Consider the following 22,488-nt stretch of genomic DNA (forward strand, 5'->3'; position numbering starts at 1 on the left):
TTTACAAGCACTCGTGGTGCTCTGGTGTGGTGCCAGAGGACTGGAAGAGGGGCAGTGTGGTTCCCATCTTCAAAAAAAGGGAGGAAGGAGGACCCAAGGAACTATAGGCCAGTTAGTCTTACCTCAATCCTGGGCAAGTTTTTTGAGAAAATTATTCTGGCACATGTCCATGAGGGGCCAGCAGGGGAGATTATGTTCAGGGGCAACTAACACGGGCTCATTAGAGGCAGGTCCTGTCAGACCAACCTGGTAGTCTTCTACAACCAGGTCACAAAATCCTTAGATGCAGGGGTAGCAGTGGACATAGTCTTCCTGGACTTTCGGAAGGCCTTCAACACTGTCTCTCACCCTGTTCTCATTAAAAATTGGGGGACTGTGGTGTTGACACCTACCCAGTCAAATCAGTCACTAACTGGCTGGAGGGCCGCACCCAGAGGGTGGTGGTGGACAGGTCATTTTCAACCTGGAAGGACGTGGGCAGTGAGGTTCCTCAGCTCTCGGTCCTCGGGCCTGCACTGTTCAACATCTTCATCAAAGACTTGGATGAGGGGGTAAAAAGCACCCTGTTCAAATCTGCTGATGTCACTAAGATGTGAGGGAATGTGAGCATGCTAGAGGGAAGGAATAGGCTGCAATCAGACCTAAACAGGTTACTGAGGTGGGTGGATGAGAATAGGATGGGATTCAACACCAACAAGTGCAAGGTGATGCACCTGGGGAGGAACAACCGGCACCATACCTACAGGTTGGCGAACTCCCTTCTTGTCAGTACAGAGGCAGACAAGGATCTTGGAGTCATCACTGATGCCAAGATGAACATGGGCAGGCAGCATGGGGAGGCAGTCAGGAAGGCCAACTGCACATTGTCATGTATCCACAGATGCATCTCAAGCAGGTCCAAGGAGGTGATCCTCCCCCTCTATGTGGCACTGGTCAGGCCGCAGCTGGAGTACTGTGTCCAGTTCTGGGCGCCACACTTCAGGAGGTATGTGGACAACATGGAGAGGGTCCACAGGAGGGCCACTCGCATGATCAGGGGCAGCAGGGCAGGCCCTACAAGGAGAGGCTACGGGACCTGAACCTGTTCAGCCTCCACAAGAGAAGGCTGAGGAGGGATCTAGTGGCCATTTACAAACTAGTCAGTGAGGACCAGCAGGCACTGGGGAAGTCCCTGTTCCCCCGAGCACTACCAGGAGTGACCAGAAATAATGGTCACAAGCTGGCAGAGGGTAGATTTAGGCTAGATATCAGGAGGCGCTACTTCACTGTCAGGGCAGCTAGGATCTGGAACCAACTTCCAGGTGAAGTGGTGCTGGCTCCTACCCTGGGGGTCTTTAAGAGGAGGCTAGATGTACACCTTGCTGGGGTCATTTGACCCCAGTAATCTTTCCTGCCATGGCCGGGAGTCAGACTCGATGATCTGCTCAGGTCCCTTCCGACCCTACCAACTATGAAACTACGGAAGTAACATGTTGCTGCTTCCAGTAAAACAAAGTTTGTTTGTTTGTTTGTTTAACATCTGCAAGCAGACAAAGTGTCTGAAGTATTGCTGAGCTTTGTAGGTCCTGGTTGATGGAAAAGATGCAAAACAGCCAACAACAAGTCTGCTCCTCCATCAGGGGCTGGGAGTGAATGAATGAAAGTGGAGTCACTGCTAAGATCTCTGTTGTCTCAAAAAGAAAACAGTATAGGCTTCACTTGCTTCATATTGGAAGGTTACCTTTCCAACTATAAGGCCTAGAAACTTCGCCTTTTAAAAAGTGAAAGCTTACATTTTTCAGAATATGTCAAAAGAGCCACACTAACACCAATATATCAAGTAAGTTAAACCTGACCTGATGTGTTGTGCCCCTTGTTTAAATGCAATGAAAAGTTAACATAAGGAGAGATTTATTTACCTTGCATGACTCTCATGCAAACCTGCTTGATGTGCTGATCTGTGGGCTCTCTACCCTGTGATAAAAAATTAAACAGATTTTAATGTACAGTAACAGAAAATCATAGAAAATGATGGTTAGAAGGGAACTCAGGAGGTTATTTAGTCCAACCCCCTCCTAAAAGCAGGACCATCCCCAGCTAGATCATCCCAGCCAAGACTTTGTCTAGCTGAGTCTTAAAAACCTCCAAGGATGGAGATTCCATAACCTCTCTGAGTAACTTATTCCAGTGTTTACTACCCTCATCATGAGAAAGTGATGAAAACCATAGAAAAATCATACAAAATGATACAATGGAGACTTGCTGAAGGATGACAGAACTTCCAGTCCTTCAATTTACACATGTTGCTATTCCCACTGATATCAATGGGAGTACCAGTGCAGGGGCTGTGTATAGGAGCTTCACACACTTACCCCCACATACAAGTTAGCACTTGCAATGTAATTCCAGGACCAGCTGCAGACTGAGGACCAAAGGTTCCAGCCTTGCAGGTCAGAAATTATTTCATTGTGTAGTTGTCATATTTAAGCATTTACTCTATTTCAGAACGCGCAAACATGTTTGAAATCATCTGGGCTTCATGCTTATGTCTCCTGACCTACCAGACCAGGTTCATTCTACTGTCACCGCAACTCTCATTCCATACTACAGCTGAAAGAGAGAAAAATACATGTAGAATGAAACTACCACTTACGGCTGGACCCTGGCTGCCAGGCAGACCCGGAGCACCTTGCTCACCCTGCATACCACGAGGTCCAGGTGATCCACGTGGCCCTTCCATGCCAGGCAATCCACGACTTCCTTCAGGCCCCCGAGAACCAGGTTCTCCAGGGTTACCAGCCTAAAATGAAAGACAAGGAGCTTGCAGGACTGCATGCTTGCAATATAAGCCATCCACCTGGCTTCTTCAATACTGGACATATTATATCCTGTTCACTCATGCTTTCTCATTGCTTCCTTTGAAAGATGGAACGTCTTTCAAATTCCATTGTCCACCTACTTTCTGAGTCTTTACTTTTGTAAACAAATAATATGCTTTCAGCTGAAAAAGGAATAAAGCAAGATAAGAAACATGGTAAAACCCAGAGCAAATAAGAAGCCATTTTCTGATTTGTGTTCTATTGTACTTGTTGGACCAGAGCAGTAAGTGGCACCACGTATATCCATAAGAAACACAAAGAGCCCTCATGCCTTTTTGTCCCAATGATCACCAAGAGATAACCTTTCCAGTGTCAGAGGCAGAAAGAGTGTGCCATGGGACTGACACTGCCATTTCTGAGGCAGACAGGCTTACATCTGCAGGTGCACAGCCCCCTTTCTTATGTTCCATAAATCCTAGGTGCAAAGATCCCCACAGTTGTCACACTGCAAATAAAAAACAGGAGTAATTTTTAGAAAGTGATGGTATCCAGACACCAGGAATTTGTTCTTTGTGTCTAAAGTAGGGCTTGTTTAACATAGGTCTACATACTGTTTTGAGGACCCCAGCATCTTCATCTGGGGAAACAATCACTTTTCATAATGAGCTGATGAGAAAGGAGGTTCTCCGTATAGCAAGAGCATATTCTTTACACCTATTCCTTACATTCCAAGTCTCCTCCATGAGACTGCATAAGCAATGCAAGTCCCTGAAGCAAAATGGAACTTGCTTATAATAGCCTTATACAAATCCTATGAATAGCTTAAATATTTAAAGTAGCAAAAGAATCAGAAAAGCCATAAACGAAGATGTCCTATTTTGTCATCCAGAAACATAGAATCTACAAATTAAATATAGGACACACTGAAGACAGGTAATCCAAGTGAATTTAAAAATGTAGTTTCATGAACACAAATACCTTACTTTTCAGAGAGACAGAATTGAAACAGTCAGTGACAATGACCACAGTCCTTTTCACTCGCTAAGTAAAAAATTGCAAGGGTTTTGACATCCACTTCTTTGGCATTAAGGAAAAAACAAACACAGTTTTTAACTGACAGTGAAGTCTGTTTTTTCAAGGCAGCCCAGTGTTTCACTACCCCATGTCTCAGCCAGCTGTGAAAGGCATTGCCCTGTAATTGTGCCTACTGGTCACATACGGCTGCTGTGCAGGCAGCAAGACCCATCTCTCATTGCTCCCCCTTCTGTCCTCAGCTAGAAAGGAATGGTTAAGAAGAGGTAAAAATCAAAGCAAAGTTAGTGACAATATTTTGGCTTCTGGTTCTCATACCCACCTACAGATGGGCACAACAGATCCCTCATTGCACTGCTCCAGAAAACATGATCTAAGCACCCACCCCGTATCACTTTACCACAGCTGCCTCAAATAGTCCCCAAGCAGTCCTATCCATCCTCTAGCACTAGCTCATCTAACCTAACACCAGCAGGCATTTTTTGTATAGTTTTATGTCCTACCATGTCACTGTCAATATAATTTACAGATATATTAAATATTTTCATAGATTTCATAGATTTCATAGACATTAGGGCTGGAAGGGACCTCGGGAGATCATCGAGTCCAGCCCCCTGCCCAAAGGGCAGGAAGTCAGCTGGGGTCATAGGATCCCAGCAAGATAAGCATCCAATTTACTCTTGAAGGTGTTCAACGTAGGTGCTTGAACCACCTCCGCTGGCAGACTGTTCCAGACCTTGGGGGCTCGGAGAGTAAAGAAATTCTTCCTTATGTCCATCCTGAAACGGTCTTGCAGGAGTTTGTGACCGTTCGACCTCGTCATCCCTTGGGGCGCTCTGGTGAACAGACGTTCCCCCAGATCCTGGTGGTCACCCCTGAGAAACTTATAGGTGGCCATCAGATCACCCCTGAGCCTGCGCTTTTCCAGGCGAAAGAGTCCCATGGCTCTCAGCCTGTCATCGTAAGATCTGTTTTCCTGACCTCTGATCCCGCAGTCAGTGAAAGTAGAACCACAGTAGCTTATTTCGTTGTGTGCCTTATAATTGGCATGAAAGGCCATACATGGAACTGCACAAAGCTTGGAAGCAATGCTTTTGACACTGTAAAGTCTGTTTCACCTAATTATTACCATTGAAATGGTTTACACGTGCATTCACCAAAGCACGCATATGCATACATATGCATTAACTGTAATTAATTTTCAATGCCTGCAGGCAAACCAGAACTCCATCAATGCAAAGCCAGGATGCTTAGACTAGAAATTCTGAATATGTTTTAAAAATTCTAGACCTCTGAAACTAAAATTAAGACAATGAAAGAAATTATTTTTAGCCTGGGTCGGTTTGGATCCAAATATCCCAGGCCCTGTCTTTTTTTTCTGCTCAGCATACTTTATATATTCAGAACTAGAGAAAGGAAGGATGGTCTCACAGTGACGGTGCTTATCTGGATCTCTAGAGATTTAGGTTCCAAGTCCAGTTCTATCACAGATTTTTTGTGTGACATGGGGCACATCATTTAATGTCTTTCCATTCTCTTTCAGATGCAGTCAATAATATTTTTCTACTCCACAGGGACATATTAGCATTTGCAAGGCCCTCAAATGATGGAAACTGCAAGTTAAGCTGGATCAATAGATAACGAGGGGAGGGAGGGCAGAGTATGTTGCTGACTCAATAGGTTGCTGGAGTCAATGGTCACACAACCATGATATTGTAGGCTGACTGCAAAAGTGTATATACTAAAAAATTATTCCATCAAAACAGATGAATGAGTATCAATCTTGGGTATGCATATAAAACACGTTTTAGACAAAGAACTAGTTCTGCCCTAATTCATACCAGATGCAATCTCACCTATCCCTGGCTACAAACTCACCATCTCCCCATCTGACTCTGTAGCAGCTCCTTCTGACTTACCTCCCTCTTCCCATCATCATATGCTTCTTTACCTTGTCAAATGAGCTTTTAGTTCAAGTGCCCTGCCACTTCACGGCACTTGGAGGCACGGGGCCACCAATACATGAGATACTGCAGCCCTTTAATCAGAATGGCTCTTGGAGCTGCTATAATTAAAGTACCACCCAAGCACATGTAAAATTAAGTACAGACACCAATTAGCACTAAATTCTACACAAACATGAATTCTGTAACAGCATGAAATGAGGAAAAACTCTTTGAACAGATCTTCTGTTGTGAAATACGTATTAATGTATAGACTATGATCTTGCAAACATGTAGATATATGCTACACTGAACACAGATGAATAGATGCCATTACTCACTTGCTTAAAAATAGGCATGGATTTGTAACACTGAGGCCTTTCTGTGTGTCATCTGCTTCAAAGTAACTTTCCGTGAGGCCATTCTGACCCTGTGGTACGTAAAGACTAAATCAGGGAAGTTTAGGTCACACAACGAAATAAGCTACTGTGGTTCTACTTTCACTGACTGCGGGATCAGAACAGGCACACAAATAGTTACTTCAGTGCAGCAGATACTCATGCCTGTTTTAACTCACTGTAATTTGCTTTTTTGTCCATAACTTTAAGCCATGGGCTGGCAACATGCTGTGCAGTCACATAACCCCTGTATTATGTTCTTTGAGGGACCCTTTTTCTGCAATAAGCTGCATCGTCTCTAAGGGAGTTCACTAATATAGCCATACTAGTATACCTAATGTAAGTGTAGGCAAGGCCTTAGACTTAATTCTTCAGGGCAGGATTTGCTTCTTAGTTTCTATACAGCAGTCAGCACAGTGAAGCCCTGTCCTGACAACAATAATAATACCAAACACTTTAGGCTCCAACAATCTACCAGAAATAAATCAATTCCTAATTCAAGGGGAATTAACCAGCAGTAATTTTTATCAAATCCACAAGATGGAGCAATTTCAGTTCTATTAGAATTGTGTGGCAGGCACCTGATTTCTGGGCTGCAGAAAGGAAATCCAATGGGTATGATTCAGCATACACATCACAAAGACAGTGATTTCCCTCTTTAAGCTGAACAGCACCCTGTCTAACAAGAAATCCCTGCATCCTTCAACTCCTTCCTTCTCCATATATTTGGCCAGCTGTCAGACTCCCTGCTGGGTCTAACCCTCTCCCCCCACAACCCCTGTGGGACCATTTACCAGAAAGATTATTCTAGGATCTGAGCAAAAAACAGTATTTTATGCACACCCACTCATAAGAGCCAACAGATTTCTCATGTATCCATCCACTCTCCATGTCCTCCCATAAAGTCCCCTGTACAAACTGTACACTGTACAAACTTAAGCCTTCTGGCCAGAGTTTTTCAGACTCGCTTCCTTTTTAGACACAATGATCTCTATCCAAAACGGTAAAATACAGATTACCAAATACAAAAACCCATGCACCAACATACATATCTGCACAGAAACAGCAATCGCCCTAATAAACAGCCAAGCCCTCCAGTACCACCAAATTTGCACTAAGGAGACCACCCGTGATCATCACCTCGCAAATCTCAAAAGGGCTTCACTCAACAAGGACACTCCTCCAGGGAGATCGATCACATTTTTGAAAGAGCCACCTGGATACCACTTGAAGAACTGCTGCAGTACAGAAGGAAAACCCCCATGAATTGCACACCTCTGGTTATGATATATCACCCCTCCCTGAAACCTATATGGAAAATCCTCAGACATTTGCAACCCATACTAGAAGATGATGCAATTCTTAAAGCTATCTTCCCAGAGCCACCCATCCTAAACTTTAAATAAGCACCGAACCTCACTAACCTCATCATCAAAAGCAAACTTCCTATGGACCAAAATTCACCAAATGGATCCAAACCATGCCATGCCAAGAAATGTAAAACCTGCCAACATATCTCCGCTACCCCACAACTGCTACACCCTACAACAGAGCCATCAACATTCCTGGATCTGACACCTGTACTTCTAGAAATGTAATATACCTCATCCAGTGCAACAAATGCCCTGATGGAAAATATGTAGGAGAAACTAAACAACAACTGTGCACCAGAATAAATGCACACTGGAAATCTATCAAAGACAAGAATACCCAATTAAACGGTGGAGGCACATTTCTCACAAGAAACCACTCTCTCTCCAATTTGTCAGTTCTAATCCTCAAAAGGAATTTACAAAACATCTTTCACAAACAAGCCTATGAACTTCACTTCATAAATCTACGGGACTAAATATAGACATTGGATTTGTGACACATTATAACCAGCCTAACATTTGGCTCCCCCAGTAACCTCTCTACAATTTATCAGCTATATTCAATCCCCTTTCCATCCCCTCCCCCACTATGCCTGTCTCTCATCCATTGACTACCTTAATTTACATTTTTCACTGACAGTCTTTCTCGCATGCATACTGGCCTGTGGCTTCTTTACTATTCAATCCAGGAAGAGCACATACAAACTGCAGGCACTTCCTCAACCTAATGAAAGGGTATTTGTACCCAAAAGCTTGCAAAGAAGAATTTTTCTGACTATTTGAGTTGGTCTAATAAAAGGTATCAGATTTATTTAAAGAACGTTATCTGCCTCAGACTCACAACTGCACTTTTCATTAAACACAATAGCAGAGCTCCTCCTCATAGCATTCATTCTCAACTCCTATGATACGAATAGTTATTGCTACAGACTAGCTTTCAGATGCACAATATTGCCAGACTTTCATAATCAGAAAGGATCATGTTCTGGCCTCAAAAACTCTTTCCCTCTATTATAAATAGACTTCTGCTACTTTTCCACATCAGCTCCTTTGTGTCTTCATTTCAGAACAACGAAGTACATGGAGTTTTGACTATAGTTCTGCTCTGTCCATCAGTTTTGTGATGGAAAGAAGAGAGTATACTGCCTACAGGCCACTGCATTATCTGTTCTTAAACATCACTGGTACAAAATATGCAGTTCTGTTCTGCCCAAACTTAGGCAGAGAGGCCGTTCTTTTTCTGAAAACTGACATAGTTCCAAAGTCCTTTTTAAAGGCAAGCTAGAATGCTATTTCTTTTGCCTGGGGTCTAATTTCCAAGAGCAGAATTCATTTTCAAAAGGAGCTAGTTTTCATATTAGTCATCTAGAATTTTAAAAAAATTAAATGGACATGGAAGCTCATTTGCTTTAACTGCAGTTCTTGAAAAGTGAAATATTTGTACTGTGTTTCTTAAACCAGAAAACCATCTACTTGATTGATTATGCCTTTGAATTTCTGTAGCAGTGTAGTTCATCATACTTACAGATCCCTTTGGGCCCGGCAGTCCCATATCACCCTAGACAAAAATAAAATGATTTATGTCAGACCGGGGAATTCACATGCAATTACAAATACAATATGCTGTACAGGATTTCCTCAATACTTAACAAATGAGCATACTATTAAAACTGAAGGCATTTGCTGAAGTACAAAAACTGAGACCAATAAAACAATCAAAAGAATGGAAACCAGGCATAAATACTTTCTTGTGAAGAAAGTATAGATTTCATTTATACCATTAGTATTCACACCTCAGAGATATTTTTGCTACATATAAACAAAAAAGTATTTTAAGGCATTATTGTGCACTTTAATTCAGATTTTTAAAATATGAGCATGTAGAGCCAGATGCCATCCCAATCTGAGAGAATAGGAACTGGTTGGAAATATTTAGATGAATATCCAGTCTTGTGCAACAGCTGAACCAAGCTATTACACAAGACTGTCTCTAGTTTGATTATATTTCCTGGGAAACTGGTCAAGTTTCACCTGGAGACCCAGATATCCTCGCTCCCAAGCTCCTCAGTCATCCAGCTTTTCAAGATTCCTAACCCCTATGCAGCCTGCCACCTAGGCTTCCCAAAAGCCAGGTTTCCCGATAAACCTGTGGTGAGAAAAGCAATTCTGATTCATGGGGGCTTAGAGATTTTTAATTTTTTACTATGAACTAGAATGCAGATAGATTAAAAAAAAATCTCAGAATCTTCCATAAAACAGAATTATCATTCTCCACCCAGCTCTATTCATGAGATATAGAAGCATTTAACCATACCACCTTGAGATATTTTCCTGCAATTGGGATTAATGAGATTCCATGGATTGGAAATGGATCGTATCAATAGGCAGCGACTATATAAAATGAACCCATGCTTCTCATAGATGATCTACACTGAACATATTAAATTGTCATCAGTTTAGAAAAAGAGTCCGTAACACCAGACTCACACCCCCACTGCAAATACATGGGTGTGTGGGGGGAAGGATTTCTTTAGTGAGGAGCAAACTTCCTGGGCCACTACTGTAAATTTCAAAACTTGTTCCTAAACTTTTTGTTTTTTCAAGTTTCATCTTGCAGTGTTGAACATAGGATTGATGTATTAATGGCACTGATCATGGATTGACGGTATCATAGATTGAAAGTATCTTGCTATAGAAACATATTAAGAGGGAGCAAATTAGACTCACTGGACCAGCAAACTGCTGTGTTTTGTTTACATATGCATGTAAATACAAAACGGAAGCTCTTGATTTTTTAAGGGAGCCAGAAGGATTTCAAAACAGCGACAGCAACGCAGCCAGGCCCACAAAACTAAAAATTCTGCAGCAGGTCAAAAGAGTGTGTGCCATGATGACATAGGAGGGTTTTCAGGGAATTTGGTTTTCAATGACAAAAAACAGACACATTATAAAAGGTACTACAGTAGTAGACCAAAAAGTAAAAATGCACCAAATGACTACATGTTCATAGATGCAATGACAATAAGGTCTTACCAGGTCACCCCTTCCTCCTGGTTCTCCTTCAGATCCAGCAGTACCCTACAGCAAAGAAAGAGACATGGTAAGTCTGAAATGCCTTAAGTAATTTAAGATATAGAATCACTGAGTAATGGATATCATGACTCATAAGTAAACCATCTGTACTTTGCATTAGAAGACTTACTTGTTCACCTTTAGGACCTGGCTCACCAACTGTGCCCTAAATGTAAAATAAAAACCAAAGTATTATAAATTTTGAAATTACTGAGACTTTACAGTAGAGTTCACTGTACTGTCTTCATAGCTAAAAGCATGTAATCTCGAACCACGATTCTTGGAGTAATACTTGAAGTATTCTTTTTTCTTCCTTCCTCCATTTCTTAATTACTTCTATCAAATGTATTCCTAGAGAGAACTCTAGGACAATCCAGGAGATTTTTCAATGTACTAATAAATAATTTTTACATTTATGCAAAGATCAAATCACAATTCACTGTTCTTACGGCAACTCCTATAAAGAAGGACAGGTAAAAAGGAAAGAAGAGCAAATCTTCATATCTCACTCAAATTCTTTAATAATTTGGGCCTACTTCACATACAGGGGTATATCATGTTGGACTGCATCTGAAATTTTCCAAACCATTTGTCCATGTGTAGACACCTGTACAGATTATTTTTTTCTAGCTCCCCACTAAAAACAAGCATTTGGAAACAGAAATGCAGAGGATTTCAGCTTCAGTTCAAGTCCAAAGCAGAAGGTTAGTTACCAAAATCCACTATAACGTGATGGCTGTTCATTAAGGTCCACAGGGTAAAATAAGTGCCCAATACCAGTGATCCTTAAACTCATGCAAAATAGGCTTTGGCAATCACTATACAGTTAGTAGTAGAAAAATGTTCACAATTAAACACCCCTATCCTAACAAACTCTGGTTGCTATTGTTAGTGGCAGTCTCAGTAGAGATGCCAAGGAATGAATGGACATGTAGAGTGAAATATTCTCTCATAATTAGACATGTATCCACCTAAAGGCTGAGGCATATGGATAGGGTAGATAGGAGCAATTTGCACTGGTGCCATTACTCATGTTGTGTAGGTTGAATGGATAAAGAGAGGATTTTCATGTTTACTGCCAATCTGGGGCACTCAATTCATTGTAAATGAAATTAAAGCTAATGAGAGCTGTTTCAATTAGACAAAACCTTTCTGATTTGTTTAATGAACACACACACACATCATGCAGTGCTATTCAGTCTATTCAGTTTCCTTTCTTGTGATCTTTTGTGCAGCTGTAATCCTGTTGGCAAGAATTGTGAGGTAGAAAAAATAAGGTTAATTGGTTTAAAAAATATTCAAAATTACATTCAACATTTCCTCTACTGGTTAGACAAAAAAACCCTGTATTGCATTTATATATATTCACAATGAAAATGCTTCTAAAACATGCACTGTAATTAAGGCAATACAGCACACATAACATAACATAGTCACCTACTACAGGCTAGCCTGGGGCTTTCAAACCACAACCCTGCATAGAATTGTCCTTCTATATGAGCAGGACTAGATTCTTTGCCACGCATAACCTTTTTGTCTTGAGGCTGACTATTAGCATATGCTGTTTTCCACATTTAGCCCCACCCTGCAAGTGTTGAGGAGGAGGAGGTTGCATAAAAAGCCAAGAGCTCTATCTAGCTATGAGAAATATGTGAAATTATGTTCAATACTAACCACTATGTTAATGGAAAATATAACCCTTAATTCCAATAATTTTGATTGTCATCTTGCCTTGCTTACCAGTTCAAGCTTTATTTTAGTGGCCACGGGGTGTAGCAGAACACTGGGCACTCCGGATGGGAGCAGTTCAGTGCAGGGCTACTGCTGCCCTGCTCTGCTCCTTTACAGCAGCCAGGAAAAGCTCCAGGCTCCCTCAGGTACCAGCCCCAGGTTGGCAATGGGCACTGGGGTCAGGCCTGGGCTCTGGGGAGGAGAGGCACAGAGGGAGCTATCCTGCCTCCAGGGTAGCTGTCTCTCCGCCCTGCACCCCTGCCCCAGGCAGCTGCCTGCTGCCAGCTGCCAGGACCCAACTCTGAGATCAATGTCAAGGTGGGGACATTGTCCCCTATCCCAGCAGCTGCCTGCTACCAGGCCCCTGCTCCGAGATTTAATTCTGGTCAGCTGTCTACATGTGTTAATGTGCAGTAGGTACTGTACAGTGGAACTATTACAGTAGCCTATTTTACTGTGCAGTAGCTGCTGCACAGTTACATAGTGACACTTTACTGAGCAGTAGATGAATCTACTGTGCAGTAAAGAGTCTGAGGTAGATGCACCAACTGACTCTAAAACATTAGCATTAAAACCAAAGCTATGTATGCCACCTGAAAGCTGGTAAGCCCATTTTTCAAATGCTACAGAACATTCATCCATGGTTTTTAAAAAGTTTAAAAGCAAAGAAGGGATACCTGCTACTTGGGAGTACACATCAACTGCTTCAACTATACTGTTACATTTTTCTACTCCTGTACTGGTCTGAAACACGTTTGGTATTAGAGTAGTGTAGCTCAAATTATGTTGATATAGCAGCAGATGGATGGATGTAACATTTCTATTGGAACAGCTTACCTGGTATAATTTAACATATAATATATCAAATTTAATACCAAATAAGTGTGTCCACTTTCTAAGACTAGTGTTGAAGAAAGAATAAAGCTGTGGATATAGTTAGATCCTATTCAGTATTGTCTCAATATAGGAAAACTAAACAAAAAAGGTTGGGTTTTTTTTTTAAAGACAGGCTAAGTTAATTTCTAGCATAACAGTACAGGGAGAAACACTGGGGATGAACTTGGCTGTATAATTTTAAAAAACAGCTCTGCCAAAATACCCTGGCAAATTATTTAGGTCAGTAAATGGAAGCCTCTTGAAAACACTCTCTAAATCTACGACAAGGCACTCAGGAATTGCTTCCATGGCTCAAAGCAAAGTCATGTAAAGAACCCACACTAGCTCTGAACCATCTGGTATGTCTACAGAGCACATGCTGTGTGTGTTCACGACCATAAAGAGAGCATTTTCGTGGATCCCAGAACCAGCATAACCACATTAAGTCTACATAAGCTAATTAGCTCTGCTTTTCACCTTCTCAATAGAGTTGATTAATCCATGCAGAGCCTCATGCTGATGTGACTAAAATGCTTCAATTCAGAATGAGTAGAGCACTTAACTGATATAATAAAAAAGAGGAGCTTTCAAGTAACTGTCTGGCAGAAGGAACTTGACAGCTGATGAGAAGTTTGCAAACCTACTCACATTTTAAAAAGCCACATAAAACATAGGCCATGCCTAGAGCACAAACTTGCTGTATCCTGCAGCACAGCCCATAAATTCAATAGGATGCTCTGTGCAGGCTGTCTCCTGAACCAAAAATAAAGTAGCCCCCTCTGTATGGCACTGCAGGCAGGCTTATCAGCACCACCAAGTGAGAACAGCACATTTGAGGGTGTGTCTGCCAGGCATGGTAAGCTCATGGTTGTGACATGGCCCAAGATTACATGGATATAGTAGAGGGGCATTGATACATCAGTCCAGTATCAGATTTGCACTGATATAAAGCAAATTGACTGTATTGGAAATTGGCTTTTTTTTGCCTGATGTGGTTGATAATGTAGCTGATAAACACCCTGTTCATGAGAGCAGCTGCAGCGCAGCACATAGGCAGCAAGGAGCACAGCCCGACAGCTTGGAGAGCTGCGTCTAGCTGATAAGTCTGTTGTGGTGGAAGCGGAGGAGGGAAGAAGGAGAGCAGTGCAGATCAAGGCCCCCACAGTGAGAGAGGGAGGGGGGCTGGGGCAGGGGCTGGGGTGGGGGGGGCAGCTTCCACCACTACGCGCACCCCAAGAGGGCATGGAGGGGGGCATGTTCCCCTAGATCTGCACGGGATGGCATGGGCTGCTGCTGCAGGCTGGGGCTGGGGCTGCGCCGGGCTGCACTTGGGGCAGGGTGGGCAGTGGTGCTGGGAAGGGAGCTGTGGTGTGGGGAGGGATACAGCAAATTATAGGGTGGCTGCAGCCCCTACTCTGTAGCCTCCCCCCCCCGTGCCATTGCTGCCCACCCCAAGTGCAGCATGGCCCAGCCCCCACCAGGAAGAGCCCAGTGCAGCCCAAAATGGCAACCCCCTCTGCCCCACGCAGATCCAGGGGCAGATCTGGGCCATGCCCTCCTGGAGTGCACACAATGGCAGGAGCCACCCCCTACCTCCCATGCCCCTGGACAAGCCACTGCTCCATCCCACACCCTGTCCCAGCTGGGCAGCGCCTGCCCCAGCCCCTATCCCAACCCCAATCTCTCCCTCACCGCAGGTGCCTCCATCTGCCCTCCCCCCATGCCTCTTCTCTTCCCCCTCCTCTTCCACTACAACAGACCTATCAGCTGGACACTGCTCTTCAAACTGCTGGGCTGCATATCAGAAATTTAACTGGTATAGGCCAATATGCCTCCTTAAAAAAAGACTATTAGTATCAGCCCAAAAACTCTCTATTGGTGCACCCCTAGGATATAGAGATAAAAGATGTTTCATGACCCTTGAAAACCTGCCAATCTATAGACAATAACTTCACAACTTGGCACTGATCCCTTGTAGCCAAGGGAAGAAGAGAAGCAGCAACCCCTTACACAGTCTCTTCACATCCCAGACCTGGGTTTCTGTGTTTTGTGAGCAAGTGTAGTAATGGAGCACCTTTTGTACAGGAATTTTGGGATCTTCTGTGACATGTATACTCCAGGGAGGTTACAGCCTCATAAGTATAGTGGAAGTCTACAGCTCCAGGGGCACTACTGTTGGAGTTATCCCCCCATACCTTATGAGCATGGGTGTATGTACGTAGATACCTGAATAGTTGCAGCTGTGTATTTCTGTAATACATGTAGAGAAATGTATTACACTTCAAAAACACTGCAGAAACTGAAACAGGGTCAAGTTTTCAAAAGTATTATTGATTAAAAAGTCTAATTCCCATGTCCCAAAGTGCCTAAATCAATTTTTTTTCAAAGGAATTAAGACCCCTAAGTGACTTAAGGAGACGATACTCAGGGCCCAAGGGGTGACCATCCCAACAAAAAGCAAGGGAGGCAGAAGTGCCTGATTGCCAAAAAGGCGGCGTACACCCGCTGGAAGGCGGGGGGTGCTATCTCCAAAGAGGAGTATACCTCCTCTGCTCATGCCTGTAGGGGGGCTGTCAGGAAAGCTAAGGCAGACTTAGAGCTAGAACTTGCGTCCAAAATCAAAGATAACAAAAAGTCCTTTTTCAAATATATAGGGAGGATGAAGAAAGCACCAGGAAATGTGGGGCCCCTGCAAGATCCTCTGGGCAATCTGATGGTTGAGCCAGAGGAGAAAGCAGACCTCTTTAACCAATTCTTCACCTCTGTTTTCTTGGGCAGGGACCGGGACTTCCCCACCATCATGCAAGACGGACTCGAGGGGAACGCCTCCAGACCTCAGGTTGGGGAAGACCAGGTTAGAGAGCTTCTGGAGGGGCTGAACGTGTTCAAATCAGCAGGTCCAGATGCTCTCCACCCCAGGGTGTTGAGGGAGCTAGCAGGGGTTATTGCAGGGCCCTTGGCATGGCTTTATGAGCGCTCGTGGTGCTTGGGCCAGGTGCCGAATGACTGGAAGGTAGCCAACGTGGTCCCCATCTTTAAAAAAGGGAGGAGGGAGGACCCAGGCAACTATAGGCCCATCAGTCTTACCTCAATCCTAGGGAAACTCTTTGAGAAGATCATCATTCTCAAAGATGACCATTCTGTGATGGGCCGGCCTCAGAGATGATGCTCAAGGGCAACCAGCATGGTTTCATTAGGGGGAGGTCATGCCAGACCAACCTGATTGCCTTTTATGATCAGGTCACAAAAGCCTTGGATGCACGTGTTGCTGTGGATGTAGTCTTTTTGGACTTCAGCAAGGCCTTTGACACCGTCTCCCACCCCATCCTCATTAAGAAACTGGGTGACTGTGGCATTGATACCTACACAGTTAGATGGATTGCACTCAGAGGGTGGTGGTGGATGGGTCATATTCAACCTGGGAAGAAGTGGGCAGCAGAGTCCCCCAGGGCTCAATCCTTGGGCCCACACTGTTCAATCTCTTTATCAGTGATTTGGACGATGGGGTGAAAAGCACCCTGTTTAAATTCGCTGATGATACCAAAATTTGGGGTGAGGTGAGCACACTAGTAGGGAGGGAAAGACTGCAGTAAGACTTGGATAGGTTACAGGGGTGGACTAGCAAAAACAGGATGTGCTTCAACACTGACAAGTGCAGGGTGCTGCACTTGGGCAGTAGTAACCAGCAGCACACTTATAAGTCGGGAAACTCCCTTCTTGAGAGCACAGAGGCAGAAAGGGATCTTGGAGTCATTATTGACTCCAAGATGAACATGGGCCGACAATGCGAGGTCATGGTTGGCAGGGCTGACTGGACCTTGTCATGCATCCATAGGTGCATCTCAAGTAGGGCCAAGGAGGTGATCTTCCCCATCTGTGCAACACTGGTCAGGCCACAGCTGGAGTACTGTGTCCAGTTCTGTGCGCACCATTTCAGGAGGGATGTAGACAACATTGAGAGGGTCCAGAGGAGGGCCACCCGCATGATCTGGAGACTACAGGGCAGACCCTACAATGAGAGACTGCGGGACCTGAACCTGTTCAGCCTTCACAAGAGAAGGCTGAGGGGGGACCTGGTGACAGTCTATAAACTCACTAGGGGGGACCAGAAAGGTTTGGGAGAGACCTTGTTTCCCCTAGCGCCCCCTGGCATGACAAGGAATAAAGACCACAAGTTGTTAGAAAGTAGGTTTAGATTAGACATCCGTAAGAACTACTTCACAGTTAGGGCAGCTAGGATCTGGAACCAAGTTCCAAGGGAAGCGGTGCTGGCTCCTACCCTGGGGTCTTTAAGAGGCGGCTTGATGCCTACCTAGCTGGGCTCATTTGAGCCCAGTTTTTTCTCCTGCCTTGGCAGGGAGTTGGACTTGAAGATCTATAAGGTCCCTTCCAACCCTACTTCTATGATTCTATGATTCTATGACCTAGGGCTTTTGAAAAGCTGTCTTCATGTACCATTTTTCGGTAAGATCAAGTATTTTTGGTATGTGCTTATGAGCCATAAGTAGTTGCTAGATACACAAAGCACCACTGTTTCTAAACAGATCAATACGTCTTGGTACGGAAGAAATTATGGGAAATAAAGAAACATTACCTACTTTTGCCAAAATCATTGTTTTCCTTCTGACCACATATTGCAGTTGGTACACCTCCAAGTACATTTCTTACCCTGTCACCTTTAACACCGTGAAGGCCTGGAGGACCAGGGAGTCCTGGAAGTCCTATATCCCCTTCAGAGCCCTGTGAAAATAAATCAAGGAGGGAAACTTATCAATATTGCATCTGAAGTGAAAAAAAACCCCAGGAGCTGAAAAGAGGGTCAGATTCTAATTCCCAAAGTAGGACTTGATTCCCAGAGTAGTCACAGCTGATGGAGTAAAGAAGGGATTATGCAGTGTGAGCAACAGCAAACGAATGTTGCCCAAAATATTACCCTTGTAAATAGCACCTCATGAGGATTGTATAATTCCCAAACACAAATAGCAAAAGTAATTAGACTCTCCCCTCCAGTCCTTGGGCTAAATAGTTTGGTTGTCTTATAAAACCATCCTGTGATGTTTCACCCCCACGGTTCCTGCATTCCTCCCTAACAGCAGGCTCTTTCACCAAGACCTCCCTAACTATGCTTCTAACTATTACTGTGTAAATATTGTTTGAGCAGTAGTAAAAGAGGGCATTCATGATCCATCCTTTTCATTAGCTCCAGGCAGCTGCTAGCAGAAAGGTGGCCTTTCACTCCTCCTGCTTCTTGAAAATGCATAGCACATACAACAGTTTACAACATCAGCTTCAAGAATCACAAAGAGCTTTTATACTTTTTCGTCCTTGCCACCTCCTACCCATACCGCACATTTTCATATGCTTTAAAAAATGCACATTGTTACATTAGTACAGTCACAAAGTACCAAAAAGGAAGCTTATCCATGAGCCACATCATCATTCTCCAATTCCCTATAGAAATGAACAGGCAAGTACGGATTCTTCATGTTCCTGCAAGCTGGAAATAGAAATCTGCTGCTTACCCGTTTCCCTGGTGGTCCTGGAGGACCAGCAGGACCTGGGTCACCTCTACCACCCTGGAAGGAAATAGAAGGACATTGTTACTTCCTGAAATATTTATTTTCCTGTAAGCTAGAAATGAAGTGGGATCTTTTTTCCCCCTTAAAATGTATTGAATTATTGTTTATTATATGGCATTAATGTAGGTCCTTGTTTTTTACTACAAACATGCAAAAGATAAAGTTAATTTAAAGACACTAAAAGGTTTTAGATATAGTTTAAAAACTACAATGCAGCTGTGCCTTGTTGCACAGGATTTTAGTTAATGTTAAATGACTGGATTTTTCAGTGTCCCCAAAACAAACCATTATACTTTTATAGCCACATTGAATAACATTTAGGGACAGACTGTGGTGATCCCACAAGTGCTCACAGTCATAATGTTCCCTTCAGCGGGACTGCTTCTGTGAGAAATCATCCATCACTAGTTCCAAATCAGGAAAGCTTGTAGGCATATCATTAAATCCATCCTTATTCAGGAACAGTATTTAAACATGAGTTTCATTTTAGGCATATGTTCAGTCATATCCACAGGACTTAAACTGTAAGCTAAATTTAAGATTATCTTTAAGCACTGCCATTAATAGGAAGGCCCAGTTTGAGTTTGCTTTCTTTATAAATGACCTTTAAAACTATTGGTCTCAAAGTACTTGAAGCTCATACTCCCCTACTGTGCACACTATACAGAGCCACATTTGAAAATTTCTTGAGTTGTACTGAGATAACAAAAAGCTATGAATTTTATGAGGGAAATATCCTGAAAACTTGTGATTATAGACATCATCGCACTCATATACCCTTATGATTTAACACTCATTTTTTACTTCATGCATCATCATATCCATGTTGATGTTTAACACTGAAACTGTCTCTTTACATGTAAGCTATAGGTAAACTTCAACATTTGGAGGAATTTGCAAAAGCATCTATGTGACTTATGGGGAGCCTGCCACTGGAGAGCTGTTCCCTGATCCTGAAAGATAAATATAAGTACTGGCTCCCCAGCTCCCCATGTACCTAGACCTTTGAAGGGCTGCCCAGCATCCCTGTTGCCATTGCCACTGCCAGGCAATAGTGACACAACAGCTTGAAAACTCCCTTGACAGCTCAGGCTGTCAGGGAGCCAGTGGCATTCTCTTCTTCCATCTCTCTTTGGAGGAAGACTGGAAAAGGAGAACTGGGCATACATGCCACAAATTCAAATTAAAGTGAAATACAAATCAGCCACAAAGATATTCCACATGTAACAAAGATCATCTGCAACTGGTTTGCCATGAATAAATTGCTTGCACATGCAGTATGCTACTCATGCAACAAATGTAATGTCTGCCAGGAGCCTAGGTCACATTTTCAAAAATGACCTGGGTACTCAGGCCAGGATTTCTGAGTGCATTTCAGTGAGACTTGGGCATCTGTCTACATCTCCAAGCAGTTTCAAAAATTTTATCCTACATAATTTAAGGTGAAAACCTGGTATAAAATTATGCAGAGCACGTACAAAAGTGTTAAATACAACATTTAACAAGATCATAAAAATATACAGTTGTGAGCTATCAATTTAAAGATTAGTTAGGTTGTTGTATGTGGCTCTATAAGACTTGGATGTCAGTGTATCTGCATACTCCAATGCGGCACATAGTAAATAATTTCAACTGTAGTTAGTATTTTAGAATTAAAAGAATATTATGATAATGTTAAACAATAAATGAAGACCTAAAAATGGTGTTTTACACCAGGTTATAAATGTCTGGAGGTCTTCCTCAGGCAAGCTTAGTATGATTGAAGTTTTTAAGAATAATTGGGTAACCTAGAGAGATCAGATCATTTCCTCAGAAAGTGACTATGATTTTAGAACCACTATTCCCAGTAAAATTATTTTTCATAGTAAAACTCTGACCCCCATTCTATCACCCATGAAACCAAGTAATCTTTTGTAAATCTTATATTTAGCCATCTTATTTCTGTAATGCTCCTTAAACCAGGCTTGTTACATATCATTCCAGATAATTGGATTTCATATATAGTGGGCACATCTACACGTGACACTACATTGCCATAGAAATGTGCTATGGTGACGTACCATCAATGGGCAAAAACCATGACACTGCAGCTACATCACCGTAGCAGCACACTCCTTCATAAAAATAACCATGCACAGCCGGCATGGTGCAGTACAGGCTGTTACTGCACTGTCCTTTAGTACTTCTTTTTGGAAGTACTAAAGGACAGTGCAGTAACAATGGCGCTGTACAGCCATGCATACACATGCCCACTATTGCACAATGTAAAACACAGGTTTTTTGTGCCTTGTGGAGGTGTTTTGAACCACTGTGTCTGTACCAGTGAAGATCCAATGGCTTCTCTCTCAGTTTACCTTGATGGGCTCTTGCACATCAGCCTTTTTGATGTCACATCTGATAGAGACACACAGGCAGTAGAGGAATTAGAGGGATACTAGGGGACACTAGCTTTCTGTACTGGAGTGAATTTTACTCTCCATAAAACTTTAAGAGAAGCAAGGATTTTTTTGTACTAACTTTTATTGGGCTAATGATACAGTGTTGTTGCAGCCATGATGGTCTAGGAAATGTCTGAGAAGCAAGAGTTTTTTACTTTTTCCAGTAAAAGATATTATAAAAAACCCTTGCCTCTTAGACATTTCCTGTATCATGGCTACAGCAACACTCAAGCTTTACTTAATGAGACAGGCTAGTTCCGTTAGAGGTTTTAAGGTTTTACCTATAAAACAAACCTTTACAGCATCAATTCTCAACCTGTGGGGTGCAAGAATATATGAATGGGCCTCGATCAAACTTCAAAAAAAGTATCAAACTTTAAAAATGGATTGTCCTTTAAAGAAGAAAAACATGGGAAACAGTGGCTTTTCCCTTGCAGGCTGTCAGAGTTCCAGCCTGCAAATGGGCTGCTTGGAGCCTCCCCTTGGGGGCAGGAGGCAGCAGATCAGGAGTGAGGGGCACTAGGTTGGGACTGACAATTGATGTTTACAAAGGGGTCCTGGTACAAAAGAGATTGAGAACCACTGCATTACAGGACAGAATGTATTTACAGCTTGTTTAAGTTTTCATTTTACTTGTTTTCTGGCCTTTGGGGAGTTTTTTTGGGGGTTTGTTTTAGGTGTTACAGTCTTACTATTGCTACCAAGCCGTTCTGAGAATTACAGTAGCACCTGGCTAATCTGCACATCACTAAATTGCAAAGCTCATCTACCCACAAACTGGCACCCTCTCCACACCTGTTGGCTGAAATGTTATAGCCTATACTGCAATAACTTTCTTAGCAATGTGAGATCGTATTTCTACAAAATATACCATGCTGTACTCTTTGGTATAGTAGAAAGTAGAATTAATGATTAAGTTGTCATGGGTAAGAAAAGCTACAATAAAAAATAAAAGAACATGTGTACTTTAGGAGCCTTCATTTTTCCATCCCATTAAACATCCAGCTTCATTTAAAGTTATCTGAGCTATACTTCTGGGTATGTTATCCAAGCAAAATCAGATGTGGATGCAGGTTAACAGCACAGCTATTGACTCTGATAAGGTTAAACATGCATCTGTTACACATATTGTGTGGTGTCTAAGACAAAATTACCTTCAAATCAAGGCATGTACTCAGAAGGGAAAATCTAGGTCTACTGGTAAAAGAGTAAGACTAACAGGGTAGGAGCCATAAACTGTTATACAAC

The 22,488-nt window shown here is 42.8% G+C and overlaps 1 protein-coding gene across 2 annotated transcripts in view; it reads right to left on the reverse strand.

Annotated features, from left to right (window-relative positions):
• The window catches only part of COL9A1 (collagen type IX alpha 1 chain), a 91,816-nt gene that overhangs the window by 7,672 nt on the left and 61,656 nt on the right, over nt 1-22,488 (reverse strand). For both annotated transcript variants that reach the window (XM_090034640.1, XM_090034647.1), the window contains 7 exons: nt 18,746-18,799; nt 17,892-17,963; nt 10,747-10,782; nt 10,578-10,622; nt 9,070-9,102; nt 2,633-2,779; nt 1,899-1,953 (listed from right to left, as the gene is read on the reverse strand). In XM_090034640.1, coding sequence (XP_089890766.1) covers nt 1,899-1,953; nt 2,633-2,779; nt 9,070-9,102; nt 10,578-10,622; nt 10,747-10,782; nt 17,892-17,963; nt 18,746-18,799 — 442 coding nt within the window. The remainder of the gene's footprint in view (nt 1-1,898; nt 1,954-2,632; nt 2,780-9,069; nt 9,103-10,577; nt 10,623-10,746; nt 10,783-17,891; nt 17,964-18,745; nt 18,800-22,488) is intronic.

The sequence above is a fragment of the Crocodylus siamensis genome, chromosome 1, assembly GCF_052110815.1.
Source record: "Crocodylus siamensis isolate JL-2025a chromosome 1, ASM5211081v1, whole genome shotgun sequence".
Lineage (NCBI taxonomy): Eukaryota > Metazoa > Chordata > Crocodylia > Crocodylidae > Crocodylus > Crocodylus siamensis.